This window comes from Paramisgurnus dabryanus, chromosome 17 (genome assembly GCF_030506205.2).
Source record: "Paramisgurnus dabryanus chromosome 17, PD_genome_1.1, whole genome shotgun sequence".
Lineage (NCBI taxonomy): Eukaryota > Metazoa > Chordata > Actinopteri > Cypriniformes > Cobitidae > Paramisgurnus > Paramisgurnus dabryanus.
Genome location: NC_133353.1, coordinates 30,119,490 through 30,134,355, shown reverse-complemented (window position 1 = coordinate 30,134,355; position 14,866 = coordinate 30,119,490). Strand labels below are relative to the sequence as shown.

Below are 14,866 nucleotides of genomic sequence, written 5' to 3'. Positions count from 1 at the left end.
TCTATCCGTCTCTGTCTGTCTCGATATGTCTGTTTGTTTGTCTGTCTGTCTGTCTGGGTCTATCTGTCTCTGTCTGTTTGTCTGTTTCTGTGTGTCTCGATCTATCTGTTTTTGTCTGTGTCAATCTGTTTCTGTTTGTGTCAATCTATCTGTCTGTCTGCCTCAATCTGTATCTGTCTGTCTGTCTGTCTGTCTGTTTCTGTCTGTCTGTTGTTTCTGTTTGTCTCAATCTATCTGACTTTGTCTGTCTGTCTGTATATCTGTCAGCCTGTATCTATCTGCCTGTCTATCTGGATCTCTCTGTCTGTATGTCTGTCTGTCTGGATCTATCTGTCTCTGTCTGTCTGTGTCAATCTATCTGTCTGTCTGTCTGTATGTCTGCCTGTATATATCTGTCTGTCTGGGTCTATCTGTCTCTGTCTGTCTGTCTGTTTGTTTGTTTCTGTGTGTCTCGATCTATCTGGTTTTGTCTGTCTGTTTGTGTCAATCGATCTGTCTGTCTGCCTCAATCTGTCTCTGTCGGTCTGTCTGTCTGTTTCTGTCTGTCTGCTGTTTCTGTTTGTCTCGATCTATCTGACTCTGTCTGTCTGTCTGTCTGGATGTCTGTCTGTCTGGATCTCTCTGTCTGTATGTCTGTCTGTCTGGATCTATCTGTCTCTGTCTGTCTGTGTCAATCTATCTGTCTGTCTGTATATATGTCTGCCTGTATATTCCTGTCTGTCTGGATCTATCTGTCTTTATCTGTCTGTCTGGATCTATCTGTCTTTATCTGTCTGTCTGTCTTGATCTGTCTGTCTCTGTCTGTCTGTGTCACTCTATCTGTTTGTTTGTTTGTTTGTTTGTCTGTCTGTATGTATCTATATGTCTGCCTGTATCTGTCTGTCTGTCTGTCTGTTTGGATTGATTAATTTATTTATTTGTCTGTCTGTCTGGATCTATCTGTCTTTATCTGTCTGTCTGTTGGTCTTTCTCAATCTATCTGTCTGTCTTGATCTATCTGTCTCTGTCTGCCTGTATCTATTTGTCTGTCTGTCTGTCTGTCTGTGTGTCTATCTGCCTGACCCTATCTGTCTGTTTCAGTCAGTCTGTCTTTCCATCTGTTTCTTTCTGTCTCTATCTGTTTGTCTGTTTCCATCTGTCGGTCTATGTCTGTTTGTTTGTTTGTTTGTTTGTTTGTTTGTCTGTCTGTCTGTCTCAGTCTGTCTGTTTGCCTGTCTGTATCTGTCTGTCTCTGTCTGCCTGTCTCTTTATGTCTGTCTCTTTATGTCTGTCTCTATCTGTTTCTCTGTTTCATTCTATCTGTATGTCTATGTCTGTTTGTCTGTCTCAGTCTGTCTGTCTCTATCTGTCTGTCTCTGTCTGCCTGTCTCTATTCAATTGAATTTCAATTCAATTTAAAGAACTTTATTGCGATAATTGTGTCACTTACAATATTGCCAAAGCATTATACATAAAACAAGAAACATACAATAACACAATAGTAACAAACATTAAGGTGCAATTAAGGTAAGGTGCTGGGTGATGGATGAAGTACTACTGCAAATAAAATCAAATAGAATCCGAGGAATTTACAATATAGACTTTGAAATATAAACATTTGAAGTATACAAATGTACATGTACGGAGGCACATGAGAGGTAAAATAAAAGTACCGTACAAGATCAGGGCTGTGGATTATTTCTGATGGTGTGTAACTGATAAATGAATTTAGCAGCAGCTGATGGGTGTCTGTCTTCCCCCAGTAACATCTTCATTTGATCTGAATCTGAAGAGCTATGAAACTCCGGTATGAGCTTTGAGATTTTGTCAAAGTGTTTTTCTCTAAGCTCTTTATATTTACCACAGTATCCGTCTGTCTCTGTCTGCCTGTCTCTCTATCTATCTATCTATCTATCTATCTATCTATCTATCTATCTATCTATCTTTTCGGTCTACAGTATCTGTGATGTTTTAATAAAAATACATATTTGACTAAGCTTTATATCCTTATGAGTAGAGCAAATTTAAAATACACCATTCAGCTTACATAACCTTTTCATTTTCGTTCGAGCTCAGCCTTTGCCAGTTTCCAACGTTTTGTTTATTGTTGGAGGGAGGTCATTCTCTCGCTCACTCGCTCGCTCACTCTCTCAGTCTGGGTCAGGATGCCCTGACATTGGCTCTGGTAGCTTTATGAGGTTGCAAATTGGACACCCTGCAAAACTCCATGATGTTTTTTAACTTCCTGAGGGGAAGCTGGCTCTCTGCCGAGTCTGTCATACAATCACAGCACCATTCGTTTTACACTGCAGATGATTTCTGTTCTGTTAGATTGATTGTTCTGGTGAGTCACTGATTCCTGATCAGCTTAAGTAAGGCTCTATAGACAAATAAATGTATGTGAGGTCTTTAATTAACCCCAGTCCTCCCACAGTTCTCAAATGCATCTATGTTTTTTATTGCTTCCACATGTGATACTTTACTGTCATTATAGTAATGTGTTGCTATATTACTAAGTAACAGTATAACAGTATTACAGAACATTATTTTAATAATTTCATATTTTAAATGTTTTAAGCAGTGTTCCCACAGTCATGCATTTTATTTATTTTTTGCTGCAAAGTTTGATTTCACTCATTGACTTCAATCTTTAACATGACCTTACTCAGTCAATATTAAATATATCTCAAGGTTATATGTTCACACAATGTTCTTAACATTATGTAGGGTTGTTTTATGTAGTAATTCTGACACTGACATCCTTACTGATGAATGCTGTTTCACCTGATGTGTCCTTCCATTTCTATTAAAGATCATGGGGAACTCACACACAGGTCACCTTCAGAGCACTCGGTTCGAGGAAATGCTTCATAACTCGATAGAGGCGTCACTGCGCTCCAACACAGTAGTGCCCAGACCTGTATTCTCTCAGCTATACCTGGAGGCAGAACAAAGACTTTTTTCTACTGATAGTAAGCCTTTATCTTTTACTTTTTACACTAAGTGGAATAAAATAAAATCCTCTGATGTATTTTCAAAGCTATCAGTTATTCAAGATAAAGTTTACCCAGTGCACATTATCATGAAGATGATATCCCTCAACAGGTCGATTAGATGAGGAAGATGATGAAGAAGATGGCTCTGATTCAAACAGCCCTCCAATACCATATCAGATGAAGCCCCCGCCAGAAGGATGTTGTACTACTGATGGTGAGTGAGATCATAAGTAACAACGTGTATCCAGTAGAGATGCACTGACTTGGGGGATGATAATACCTGTCTGGGGCAAATTTATGAATATATTTATAATAGAGTGCATTCACGTCATAAATAACTATAAATTGATAATAATGTATTTTCAAAATCTAAAATAATAAATTAATTTGACAATTTGTTATTTGCCTATGTATATTCTGTGAATATTTTCAAAATTTTTAACTAACATTATTTACTCACCTTCATGTCATTTAAACCCCCAATGTCTTTCTTTGTTCTATTCAATTTCATTTTTTTTTAAGTGTTGTTTGGGATTTTCTGGTTATTATGGGAGTGGTTGGTGACTTTTTTGTTTTGAATATCGCTGCTGTTTCAGTTGTTCAACATTATATTAAGTAAACGTCCTAAAACAATGAAATGTGCACTGAAAAAGTATGCATTTGCATTCCGAAGAACAACGAAGACATTGGTGGTTCAAACGACAAGAGGGTGAGTAAATGATGACAAAAATGTAATTTTTGGGTGAACTATCCCATTATCTCTTTAACTGTCACCCCTCCTCCCTTTGGAGTGATGAAAGGTGATGTGCACCTTCAGATTAATTTAATTCTGGTCTAGAAGCAAAATCTTGGTCTCTTTTTAAAGAAGACACTTTTAAGTTTTTTACTAAAGTGTCTGGAGTTGTGAATATTAAATAAAAAAATATAATTAAAGTAATAATGCAATAAAGTATATTATATATTTAAAACCCATAAAAATGAAAATGTTTTACTCCCAAAATGCTACATACATAAAGTCACAAGTCTCAAGTTCAAGTAAAAATCTCAAACAATGAGGTTTTTATCACACTTTTAGTGGTTTTACCAACAAAGGCCACTAGGTGTCAACGGTTTGCTGCATACTCACAAAACACAAATTAATAAATTACTGTCACTGTATTTTTGAAATGTGAAACTACATTCTTAGAGCTTTCCAATGATATATAGTTTGATAAGATTTTTTAAGATTTATAAAAGGATATTAGAATTATGAATATATAATAATATGGAGTGATTGACATTTAAGAAAATGACTGTCACTACTAAATTTCTATCATCAAATGGCCTTAAAATATGAAAGCTACATTCTTAGAGCTTTCCAATTATATATAGTTTAGGATTTTACAATAATGAATATATAATAATTATGGGGTGAGTGACATTTAACAAAATAACTGTCAATACTAAATTTATATCATCAAATGGGCTTGAAATATAAAAGCTACATCATTAAAGCTTTCCAACAATATATAGTTTGTCATATTTGTCAATATTTAAAAACACATTGGGCCCACCTTTTGGCCAGTGACATTTTAGAAAGTTACTTGTTCTATAACATTATTTTTGCAAAATGGTGATGAAATATGAAAACCTGAGAGCTTTTCAATGATATATAGTTTGTCAAGATTAGTGCTGGTTAAGACTAAGAAATTATTGTTTTAATGTGTAATGCCAAACATCCCACCTGTGGGACAGTGACAGTTTTTAATACAGTTTGTGTTATAAGAAAGTCAAAAAAATTGTATCTATTCAGTACATTCGTACCCCCTTTATGTAGAAAATGTTGACCAGATCTCTGCCATTCAGGATTCTGTCAGGCAGGCAAAGACCTGCGGCTATCATCCATGGCCACTGAATCTTTTGAAGTCCCTCCTGGGTTTCTGCTCGTCGGAGCGAAATCTCCCAGTGTTCCTGATCACATCCTGGTGTGTGCAGTGGACATGCGCTTTCTTCCGGATGAATGCGGACGTAATGCACTTTTAGGTAAGATGCGCTGAATCTCGTGCCCTTGCATTTGAAAACCATGCATTGCAAATAAAGAAAGCCCTGAGCACAGAGGCAGTACTGCGGTCAGGGTACCCCAACCTCGAGGGACCATATTTTCATTTGTCAGAGTGACCTTCTTAGGTCTTTAATTTTGGTTTCTATGGCCCCCACGTCAGTTCAGCGCCCTCTTCCCTGGCGATGGCTGGTGGCTATGGAAACCGAGCACTCAGCAGGTACGGTCACAAATATGTGCCTATTTCAAATAAGTAATCGCGGTTAACAAGGCACGTAGACAGCATCTGTGTACTCAAATGGTCATGTGATGTCTGGCCTGTTTTTGTCTCGTAGGTTTCTCCGGGAATTGCATTGGCTGTGGCGAGAAGGGTTTCCGCTACTTTACTGAGTTTGCCAACCACATCAACCTGAAGCTCACCTCTCAGCCCAAGAAGCAGAAGCACTTGAAGTTTCACCTGCTCCGAAATGCACAGGGCTTGTTGGTCAAGGGACCAGCAATCTGCTGGAAAGGGATAGGTAAGAGCCTTTACTTTATGATATCTTCTGTTTCACTAGCATCTTAAAGTATTGAATATGCCATCCGCGCGTATCCGCAGTTGAGTATACTCTGAAAGCTGTGCTATTACTCTGTTTTGTGCAGATAGCAGAATGAGACATACTGTGTCTAACATAGCAGCAGGACCAGATGAGCAACCAGGTCTTGGACCAAGTGACCTGCTTCCCAATTCAGGACACACGACCTTAAGCACAATTAATCACACAGGTATTGAAACCTGTAATCCTTTATTTAACCCTTCACCATCATTTTAAACTAATATTTTGTTCTGTCAATGCCACCCAGATCTGATTACTCCTTTCCACATATCTGAGGGTTCTCCTCCCATAACCAATGGCAGTCATGTTCTTGGACCTCAGCAGCAGACCGGAATAGTGGCCAATGGCCCTGGAAGGCCGGGAATAATAGGTAATCAAATACTTTGAGACACTATGGCTGGGCAATATATTGAAAATTAGATATTATTGAGATAACTATGCTGAAGATATAAAATGTGTTAAATACAGAATGTAGTGAATATCAAACATTTTTTTTTATTTAAGGATTAAATCCAGATAATTTTTCTCATGTCATCCAAAATGTTGATGTTTTTCTTTGTTTAGTCGAAAAGAAATTATGTTTTTTGAGGAAAACATTCCAGGATTTTTTTCATTTCAATGGACTTTAATGGACCCCAACATTTAACAGTTAACTCAACACTTAACAGTTTTTTTCAACGTAGTTTCAAAGGACTCTAAATGATCCCAAACGAGGAATAAGGGTCTTATCTAGCGAAACGATTGTCATTTTTGACAAGAAAAAAAAAATATGCACTTTTAAACTACAACTTCTCATCTATCCTTTAACACTCCGTTAAAAAAAACTGTTAAGTGTTGAGTTAAGTGTTAAGTGTTGGGGTCCATTAAAGTCCATTAAAATGAGAAAAATCCTGGAATGTTTTCCTCAAAAAACATAGTTTCTTCTCAACTGAACAAAGAAAGACATAAACATTTTGGATGACATGGTGGTGAGTAAATTATCTGGATTTTTTTTTTTTAAATGGACCAATCCTTTAAGATTAATGTGCCAAGGACTGCTGTAATTTCACGCCACCTTTACATCTCACAAGCGCAACAAGTAATTGTTAAAATGGCAACAGTAACTGTTGTGGAGAGACATACAATGTAAAATAAATTTGCTGCCTTAAATTAAAAAGTAGGGCTGTCAAAAAAGTAATCGCGATTAATCGCATACAAAATAAATGTTTGTTTTTGCATAATATATGTCTGTGCAGTGTGTGTAATTATTTTGTATATATAAATACAAAATACACACACATACGTATTTAAATGAAAACATTTACGTGTGTATATATATTTATTTAGATTTTAATATATTTCATATTATTAAAATAATTATAATTACACACAATCAATTATGCAAACACTAAAAATTAAAATATAAACTTTTATTTTGTATGCGATTAATCGTGATTAATCTTTTGACAGCCCTATTTAAAAAACATATAAACTAACCTTAGTTACCTAAGTAAAGCAATTTCAGCTTGTTTTTGTTTGTTTGTTTGTTTGTTTTAAGTTATAGCAACTCAGAAAGACAAGTTAAAAGACAGAAAAGTTACAATTAGTACTTTGAAAAGTTAAAGTGTAGTCAAAGTGTTAAATTTTATCAATTTTATTAAATATTCTTTAGCTAAAATAGAAAGCATATATCATTCACAAGACAATCCCATAATGCACCAATTTGATAAAACTTGCATGCAGCATTATAGCATCTTTTGCACAGAAAATACATTCATATGACAAATGAGCCGAGAGACATCAATTATACATTTATATAATTTTTATATTTAGTTTTATATTCATAGTTTAATATGACTTAAGTTGACTATCTGATCTAATTATGTGTATCTGTGTATCAACATCCTAACCCACATAAATCTTACTTTATCAAAATCAATCGTGAGTGCTATTTGCATGCTGTGCGGAGTATAGGATCGTAAATCTTTCACTTATGAGGTTTCTTAAGTTTTGTCTTATAGATTGATGCCTATGTAGGAAGTAGTCAACAAAAAAAAGGGAAACCTTAATTTTACGGGGAGGTCCCTTGACTAATTCCTCTTCGAGACTTCACACCTTGAATGAAAGACCCCCACGCCTTTGAAATGTTTAGATGCTTTTAAAAGAGCCAGCGGTATTGTCTAAGGCTTTTCCTATTCTTTTGTTGTTGGGAGTCTGTCAGTATTCAGCACTTGGGGTTGTAAAAGATCCCTGTCTTTTATTTCAGCCGTCTCTATCACCTCTATAAAGAACTGCTGTAAATTCTCTCTCTCTGGTTTTTGTTTTCTCCTTCACTCTCTCTCTCTATCTGTGTCTGTGTTGTAAAACCTGAGACTTCCTTCCTGATGCTTTGGTTTTCATTAGGATTTAACACATCCTTTCCCTTTTGCTTCATGTTGCATAAAGTGACACATTGGCTTGCGTTTACAATCAGGTTAATACGCAACATAACAGTTACTTCCCGTGACACTAAAACTATCATGAATGCTTATGAATTACAATGAAATAACAAAGAAAACTGATGTTGGCTTAGACAACGCCTTGCATGAAGTTAAACAATGTTTTATCATTTGTAAAGCATTAAAGGTGTTAGATAGACAGACAGAAATAGATGGATTGATGGACAGACAGACAGACAGAATAGATTGATGGATGGATGAATGGATAGACAGACAGACAAACAGAAATCAATAGACAGACCTACAGACAAACAGAAACAGATAGAAACACGTAACATATAGATAGATTGACAGACAAAAGTAGATGGATGGATAGATAAAGAGCAAAATTTAGACTGACAGAGAAAAATGAATGGATGGACAGATAGATGGATGGATGGATTGATAGACAGACAGACAGAAATGGATGGATGGATGGATGGATGGATGGATGGATGGATGGAGAGACAGGCAGACAGACAGAAACAGATGGATAGACTGACAGACAGAAACAGATGGATGGATGGATGGATGGATGGACGGACAAACAAACAGACAGTAGTAGATAGATAGATAGATAGATAGATAGATAGATAGATAGATAGATAGATAGATAGATAGATAGATAGATAGATAGATAGATAGATAGATAGATAGATAGATAGATAGATTGGATAGAAAGACAGACAGAAGAAGATTGATGGATGGATGATAGACAGACAGAAACCAATAGATAGACTTACAGACAGACAGAAACCAACGGAAGGAAAGAAAGAAAGACATTGTGTGTGTGTGTGTGAGAGAGAGAGAGAGAGAGAGAGAGAGAGAGAGAGAGAGAGAGAGAGAGAGAGAGAGAGAGAGAGAGAGAGAGAGATGAATGGATGGATAGACAGACAGACAGAAAGAGATAGATAGACCAACAGACAGGAAGAAAGACAGAAACTGATAGATCGACAGAGAGACAGAAAGAGATTAAAGATATGTAGACTGACAGACAGAAACAGATGGATGGATGAATGGATAGATAGAAAGACAGACAGACAGAAACAGATTGATGGATAGACAGACAGACAGAAATAGATTGATTGATGAATGAATGGATGGACAGACGGAAAGAAAGAAAGATGGTTGGATGGTAGGATTGATGGATTGACGGAACGAAAGAATGATGGTTGGATTGATAATGGATGGATAGATAGATAGATAGATAGATAGATAGATAGATAGATAGATAGATAGATAGATAGATAGATAGATAGATAGATAGATAGATAGATAGATAGACAGACAGACAGAAATAGATTGATTGATGAATGAATGGATGGACAGACAGACGGAAAGAAAGAAAGAAAGATGGTTGGTTGGATGAATGGATGGATGGTTAGATGGAAAGAAAGAAAGATGGATGGATGGATGGATGGATAGAAAAAGATAGATAGACAGACAGACAGAAATGAATGGATGGATAGACAGATGGATGGATGGAGGGAAAGAAAGAAAGACAGAGAGAGAGAGAGAGATGGATGGATGCATGGAAATAGATGGATGAATAGACAGACAGACAGAAACTAATGGATAGACCTACAGACAGACAGAAACAGATGGATGGATGGATGGATGGATGAACGGTTAGAAAGACAGACAGACAAAAAACAGATCAATAGATAGACAGACAGAAATGGATGGATGGACAGATAGACATAAATAGATTGATGAATGGATGGACAGAGGGAAAGTAAGAGGTAGTAGACCGATAAAGACAGATAGAAAGACAGAAACAGATAGATCAACAGATAGACAAAAACGGATGGATGGATGGACAGACAGATAGAAGTAGATGGATGGATAGTTAGATGGTTGGTTGGATGGATGGACAGACAAACAGAAACAGATCAATCGATAGACAGACAGAAATTGATGGATAGATGGATGGACAGTCAGATAGACTGAAAGAAAGATATAGATAGACCAACAGACAGATAGAAAGACAGAAACAGATAGATAGACAGACAGGCAAAAAATGGATGGATGGATGGAAAGAAAGAAAGAGATGGATGGATAGACAGACAGACAGACAGACATGCAGTAGTACACACATACACACTGTACATACCCACTCTTTATTTATACATCATTTAGTATTCATCTATTATCCATATTGACTTATGTCATTTTTCAAGGCTCCATGGCAAATTCCGGGCCCCCCAAAAAGAGACATAAGGGGTGGTCCCCAGAATCCTCTGCTCCAACAGATGTCACTCCTAGACCTCCTACCACCACCATGATCAATGGCAACAAAGCAGGTACAGACTTATATCTCTGTGATGGCAGCATTAATTACCTTTATTTGTGATATAAACCAAATAGTCCCTCTTCAATATCAAACAGGTCTTCATAATTAGAATTTCTCATTGTATTGAACAGAGTATTCTTGTGCTGAGCACTGAGAGTACAATTTTTTTTAAATAAAAAATATTACTTGAAAGAGACCTTATACATAAGAAATGTATTGTATTTTCAGGTCTGTATGATAATTGCATCATTGATTAAAGGAAAACACCCCCGTTTTTCAATATTTTACTATGTTCTTACCTCAACTTAGACAAATTAATACATACCTATCTTTTTCAATGCGTGCACTTTTAATCTTTGTACAGGACCTTGTGAATGTGTTAGCATTAGCCTAGCCCCATTCATTCCTTAGGGTCCAAACAGGGATGAATTTAGAAGCCACCAAACACTTCCATGTTTTCCCTATTTAAAGACTGTTACATGAGTAGTTACACGAGTAAGTATGGTGGCACAAAATAAAACTTTTGTTTGGAGCCATAGGAATGAATGGGGCTAGGCTAAATGCTAACACGTTCACGAAGCGCTGGACAAAGATTAAAAGTGCATGCATTGAAAAAAGATAGGTATGAATTAATTCATCTAAGTTGAGGTAAGAACAAACGGGGGTGTTTTCCTTCAAGTCTGGGGCATTTCATTTATATGAGTGTGTGTTTTTTATATTTCGTGTGTTTGTCTTCAGCTGACAGCGGTGCATCAGGGGGTTTGCCTCTGGGGTCATCGCCACCCTTTGCTACAGGAGAGTCTGTTACAGTTCCTGATCACTTGCTTCAGACGTGTGGACTGCGCCCTGTCATTTTTAAAGGTAAAATTGGTGTTTATTACACCATTTACCGTTCAATAGGACTAGATTCAGTAATCGCTGAATTTATAACCAATGCACAAAACCATTGCACTTTATTTATATTCTTTAAATATCAAAGGAAAGTTAGTCCTGGTATACATGTAGAAGAAATAGTAATGCTATGTACACACCAAACGCGTTACTCGCTTTAGATTACTCGCCGGATTTCACTTTGTGTCATGCGAATTTTTTGCTCAAGTTGAATATTTTCAACTTGGGCGAAGACGCGTTTAAGGGGAATAGCGCGTGTTTTCGCGGCCTATATCGCGTCATTCGCATTGCCACATGCGAGGACGCGTCTGATTGTGTCTTTGCATTGACTTTGTATGTAATCTACATGCACAAATTGTTGAATTTGTGTCTGGTATAAACCCACAGTAAGAGATTTATAATTAAAAGTACATTTGTCACAACTATCCTAACATTTTAGTTTTGTTTAAACATTGAAAGTCTAGCAGATATTGTAGCCTCATTTATAAATATGAACATTTATCCTCCTCATGCAGTCTTTATGCCAGTCGTTTATAATATCACTGTATTTTCTGTGAGCTCTACTTGTTTTGTCTGTGCATCATGTGACACAGTATCCAATAGCACTTCCCATCAATTTATCCTGGGCCAGCTGTTCGTTAGACTTTGTGTTTGTCTGCAGGGCATGGGACGCTACCACATTTATGTGGGAATCTCGCGGATGTACTGGTGAGTGGTTTACTTCAGAAATGCTACCGCAGTTCCCAGAACCTCCCGTGCGTCTACGAGCCGTACGGCACCGCTCCGATTCAGCCTATTTCTACTGAGATGCAAATACTGTTGACCGTCTACTATCTGGTGCAGCTGGGTGAGAATGCTGTATGCATGCTTACATGCCCCTTACACACTTCCCCTTCTATATACATGAAAAAAGTAAAAACAGTTCCAACGCTAAATACTATGAAAGAAATCCTTAAATGCTTATGTATCACCTTACGACAGCTCCTGACCAGGCTCCTCAAATGGAAGACCTGGAGCAGATCTTCACGCGCTCCTGGCGCGAGTCACACCTGACGGAGATCCGGCAGTACCAGCAGACCCATCCACAGTTTCCGACTCCTCTTCCCTGTTTAGCTCAGCCGCTCACTCCCTCCCAGCTCCCCTGGCTGGCCAAGCTTGCCACCAGCTCATGTGGAGATGGAGTCCTGGTCCTGGACACGGCGCCCTCTCTGGTGGAAGCTTTAGAAGACACCTTTCACAGACTGGTCGAGGGCAGACTGAGTCAGACCAATTACGTGGTGATCTTCTGCATGAACAGGAGCCAGGAGATCGAGTCATGTGTGGTAGTGACAGGTATGTGGGTAACTTTATTTCCAAAGGTATTTTTCGAATGGTTTTGCTTAGGGGTGGGCGATATGACCAAAATCTTCTATCACGATAGGATTCATTCTATATTATGATAACGATATGTATCACGGTAGAGTTTTTTTATGTTTTAATAAGGTTTTTCTGTTATTAAAATATTTAATACCATTGAAATGTTCATAATGCTCACAAAAAACCTTATGCAAGCATAAAAAGAAGATAAAAACAAACAAAACTCAAGCTCACTAAATATAAACAGTCAATGATAAAGGAATGATAATAAATAATTATGTATGTATGTATATATTTTTTATTTAAGGTAGAAAAGTGATTTAGTCAAGAGCAGTGAGAGATTTTCTCTTAATGCTGTTTGAGTGACAGACAGGAGCAAAATTAGGTAACTTCCCCTTTAAGACCAAAGACCGTAAGTTACACATGCGTTTTCTCTGTTAGCTGTTCACTTTCTCTCAATCTCTAAATGGTCGTGTTTATGAATATACTTGCAAAGACGGGAATTTTGTTGCATATATGTATTTAAGGCCAATAAAGCGGGAAAAATGCTCACGAGCTTAATGAGCAGCTGTTGCGCGACTTGCACACTCCTCGCAGACAGAAAGAGCAGCGGTTGCACGAATTGCGCGATCCTCGCACACAAAAAGAGAGCACACATATAGATGTGTTGTTTGTGTTTCAATTTCTTAAAATAACTTGTTTTAAACTGCAGTGCTTAAAAACGTGTACAAACGTTACGTTTTAGTGACCACGCGTACAGGAGCATGACGTGAGCACGTAACCTTGATAGAGACGATAGTCCAAAATCTCTACTGGTTGACAAATTTCTACCAGTTAATCATGTCTACCGGTTTATTGCCCACCCCTAGTTTTGCTATAGATTTTTATTTTAACCAAATATGTAGTTTTATTTAAAGGTGCATTGTGTAACATTTAGAAGGCACTTACAAAGAAGTCGCCATTTTGCTCGCCGTGTTTCTACAGTAGCTGTAAACGGAAAAACTGTTTTCTAGAGCGTTTTTTGTCACTACGTTGTCTCAGACAACAACATGTTTGTCCTGTGGCGGCTACTGTAGCTTCTCTATGCATTGCAAATGGGAGGGGGAGCTGTGGACTGAGCCATTGGTTGCAATTCGCAATATCACTAGATGCCGCTAAAAATCTACACAGTGGACCTTTAAAGGTCACGTTCTTCCTGATCCCATTTTTTTAAACCCTAGTTAGTGTGTACTGTTGCTATAATAGCATAAATAATACCTGTAAGATCATAAAGCTCAAAGTTCACTGCCAGGAGTTATATTTTCTTAGAATTCCTCTTTCAAAGCCTACAGTGAACGGCCAGTTTGGACTACAACCCTCTACTTCCTGCTTTAATGACGTCAGTAAAATGTTTTTTTGACTAAACTCCGCCCACATGAATATGTCAGTCGCCAGCTTTGGCTCAAACGGCTCTGCTAAGCTAAGCTGCTATCGAATCACAACACACTAAACAAACTACACAATCAGAACTCGTTGGAACTTCAAAGAACAAGGAAGACATCAGACTGTTTTGAGGACAGTGAAAACAGCGCTATACAGATAAGTAAATTGTGTGGAACAATACAGCGTTTTTTTACACTTGAAACATGAATACATGTTATATTGCAAACTATAAACACAATCAAAGCTTCAAAATCACAGAAAGAACGGGAGCTTTAATATTTTTTACGTATATTTACTACATAAAATTATTTATCACTTGAAATAGTTAGAAATGCTTCACTTCAATAAATGTACAAATAAATACATACACGTAACTCTTTCCCCATCAGCGTTTAAAAAAAAATTTGCCAGGTAGCGCTAACCTTTTTTTGATTTTCACAAAAGTTTAATGCCTTCCAGAAAATGTTTTTCTTTAAATATATAAACATACAACATATCAAACGAACAGACCCTTTTCTTTAAAACAAAAAAGATGTTCTCTTTTTATCACCTCTCAAATATGGGTAGGTTTTTTCAAAAATACCAAATTTTGAGAAATTTGTATTTTTGTAAAGGACTTTTAGGGGGCGTGCACACCAAAGCTTTAAGGTCGCGGCCGGCGCAAGTTTTCAATTGTTTACAATGGAAGCGCGGCGTTTTCAGTGTCGAGAGTTGAAAGAGATTCAAGGTTGGGTGAAAAGCTCCGCTCGTTGATGTCAGTTCTCACACGCCCGTCCAATCACAGTTGAGGAGGGGCGGGATAAGTATCATAACAACCAACCGGCTCACAGCTCAAGTAT

General features: G+C 37.4%; 1 protein-coding gene across 1 annotated transcript in view; it reads left to right on the top strand.

The window, feature by feature from the left end:
- greb1 (growth regulating estrogen receptor binding 1) overlaps window positions 1-14,866 on the top strand; it is a 40,982-nt gene that overhangs the window by 5,808 nt on the left and 20,308 nt on the right. Inside the window, exons 2-11 of the mRNA XM_065288326.2 lie at window positions 2,792-2,951; window positions 3,085-3,189; window positions 4,821-4,997; window positions 5,349-5,531; window positions 5,656-5,778; window positions 5,857-5,979; window positions 10,246-10,368; window positions 11,097-11,219; window positions 11,911-12,096; window positions 12,231-12,581. Of these exons, the coding sequence (XP_065144398.2) occupies window positions 2,795-2,951; window positions 3,085-3,189; window positions 4,821-4,997; window positions 5,349-5,531; window positions 5,656-5,778; window positions 5,857-5,979; window positions 10,246-10,368; window positions 11,097-11,219; window positions 11,911-12,096; window positions 12,231-12,581 (1,651 nt within the window). The 5' untranslated portion in view covers window positions 2,792-2,794. The remainder of the gene's footprint in view (window positions 1-2,791; window positions 2,952-3,084; window positions 3,190-4,820; window positions 4,998-5,348; window positions 5,532-5,655; window positions 5,779-5,856; window positions 5,980-10,245; window positions 10,369-11,096; window positions 11,220-11,910; window positions 12,097-12,230; window positions 12,582-14,866) is intronic.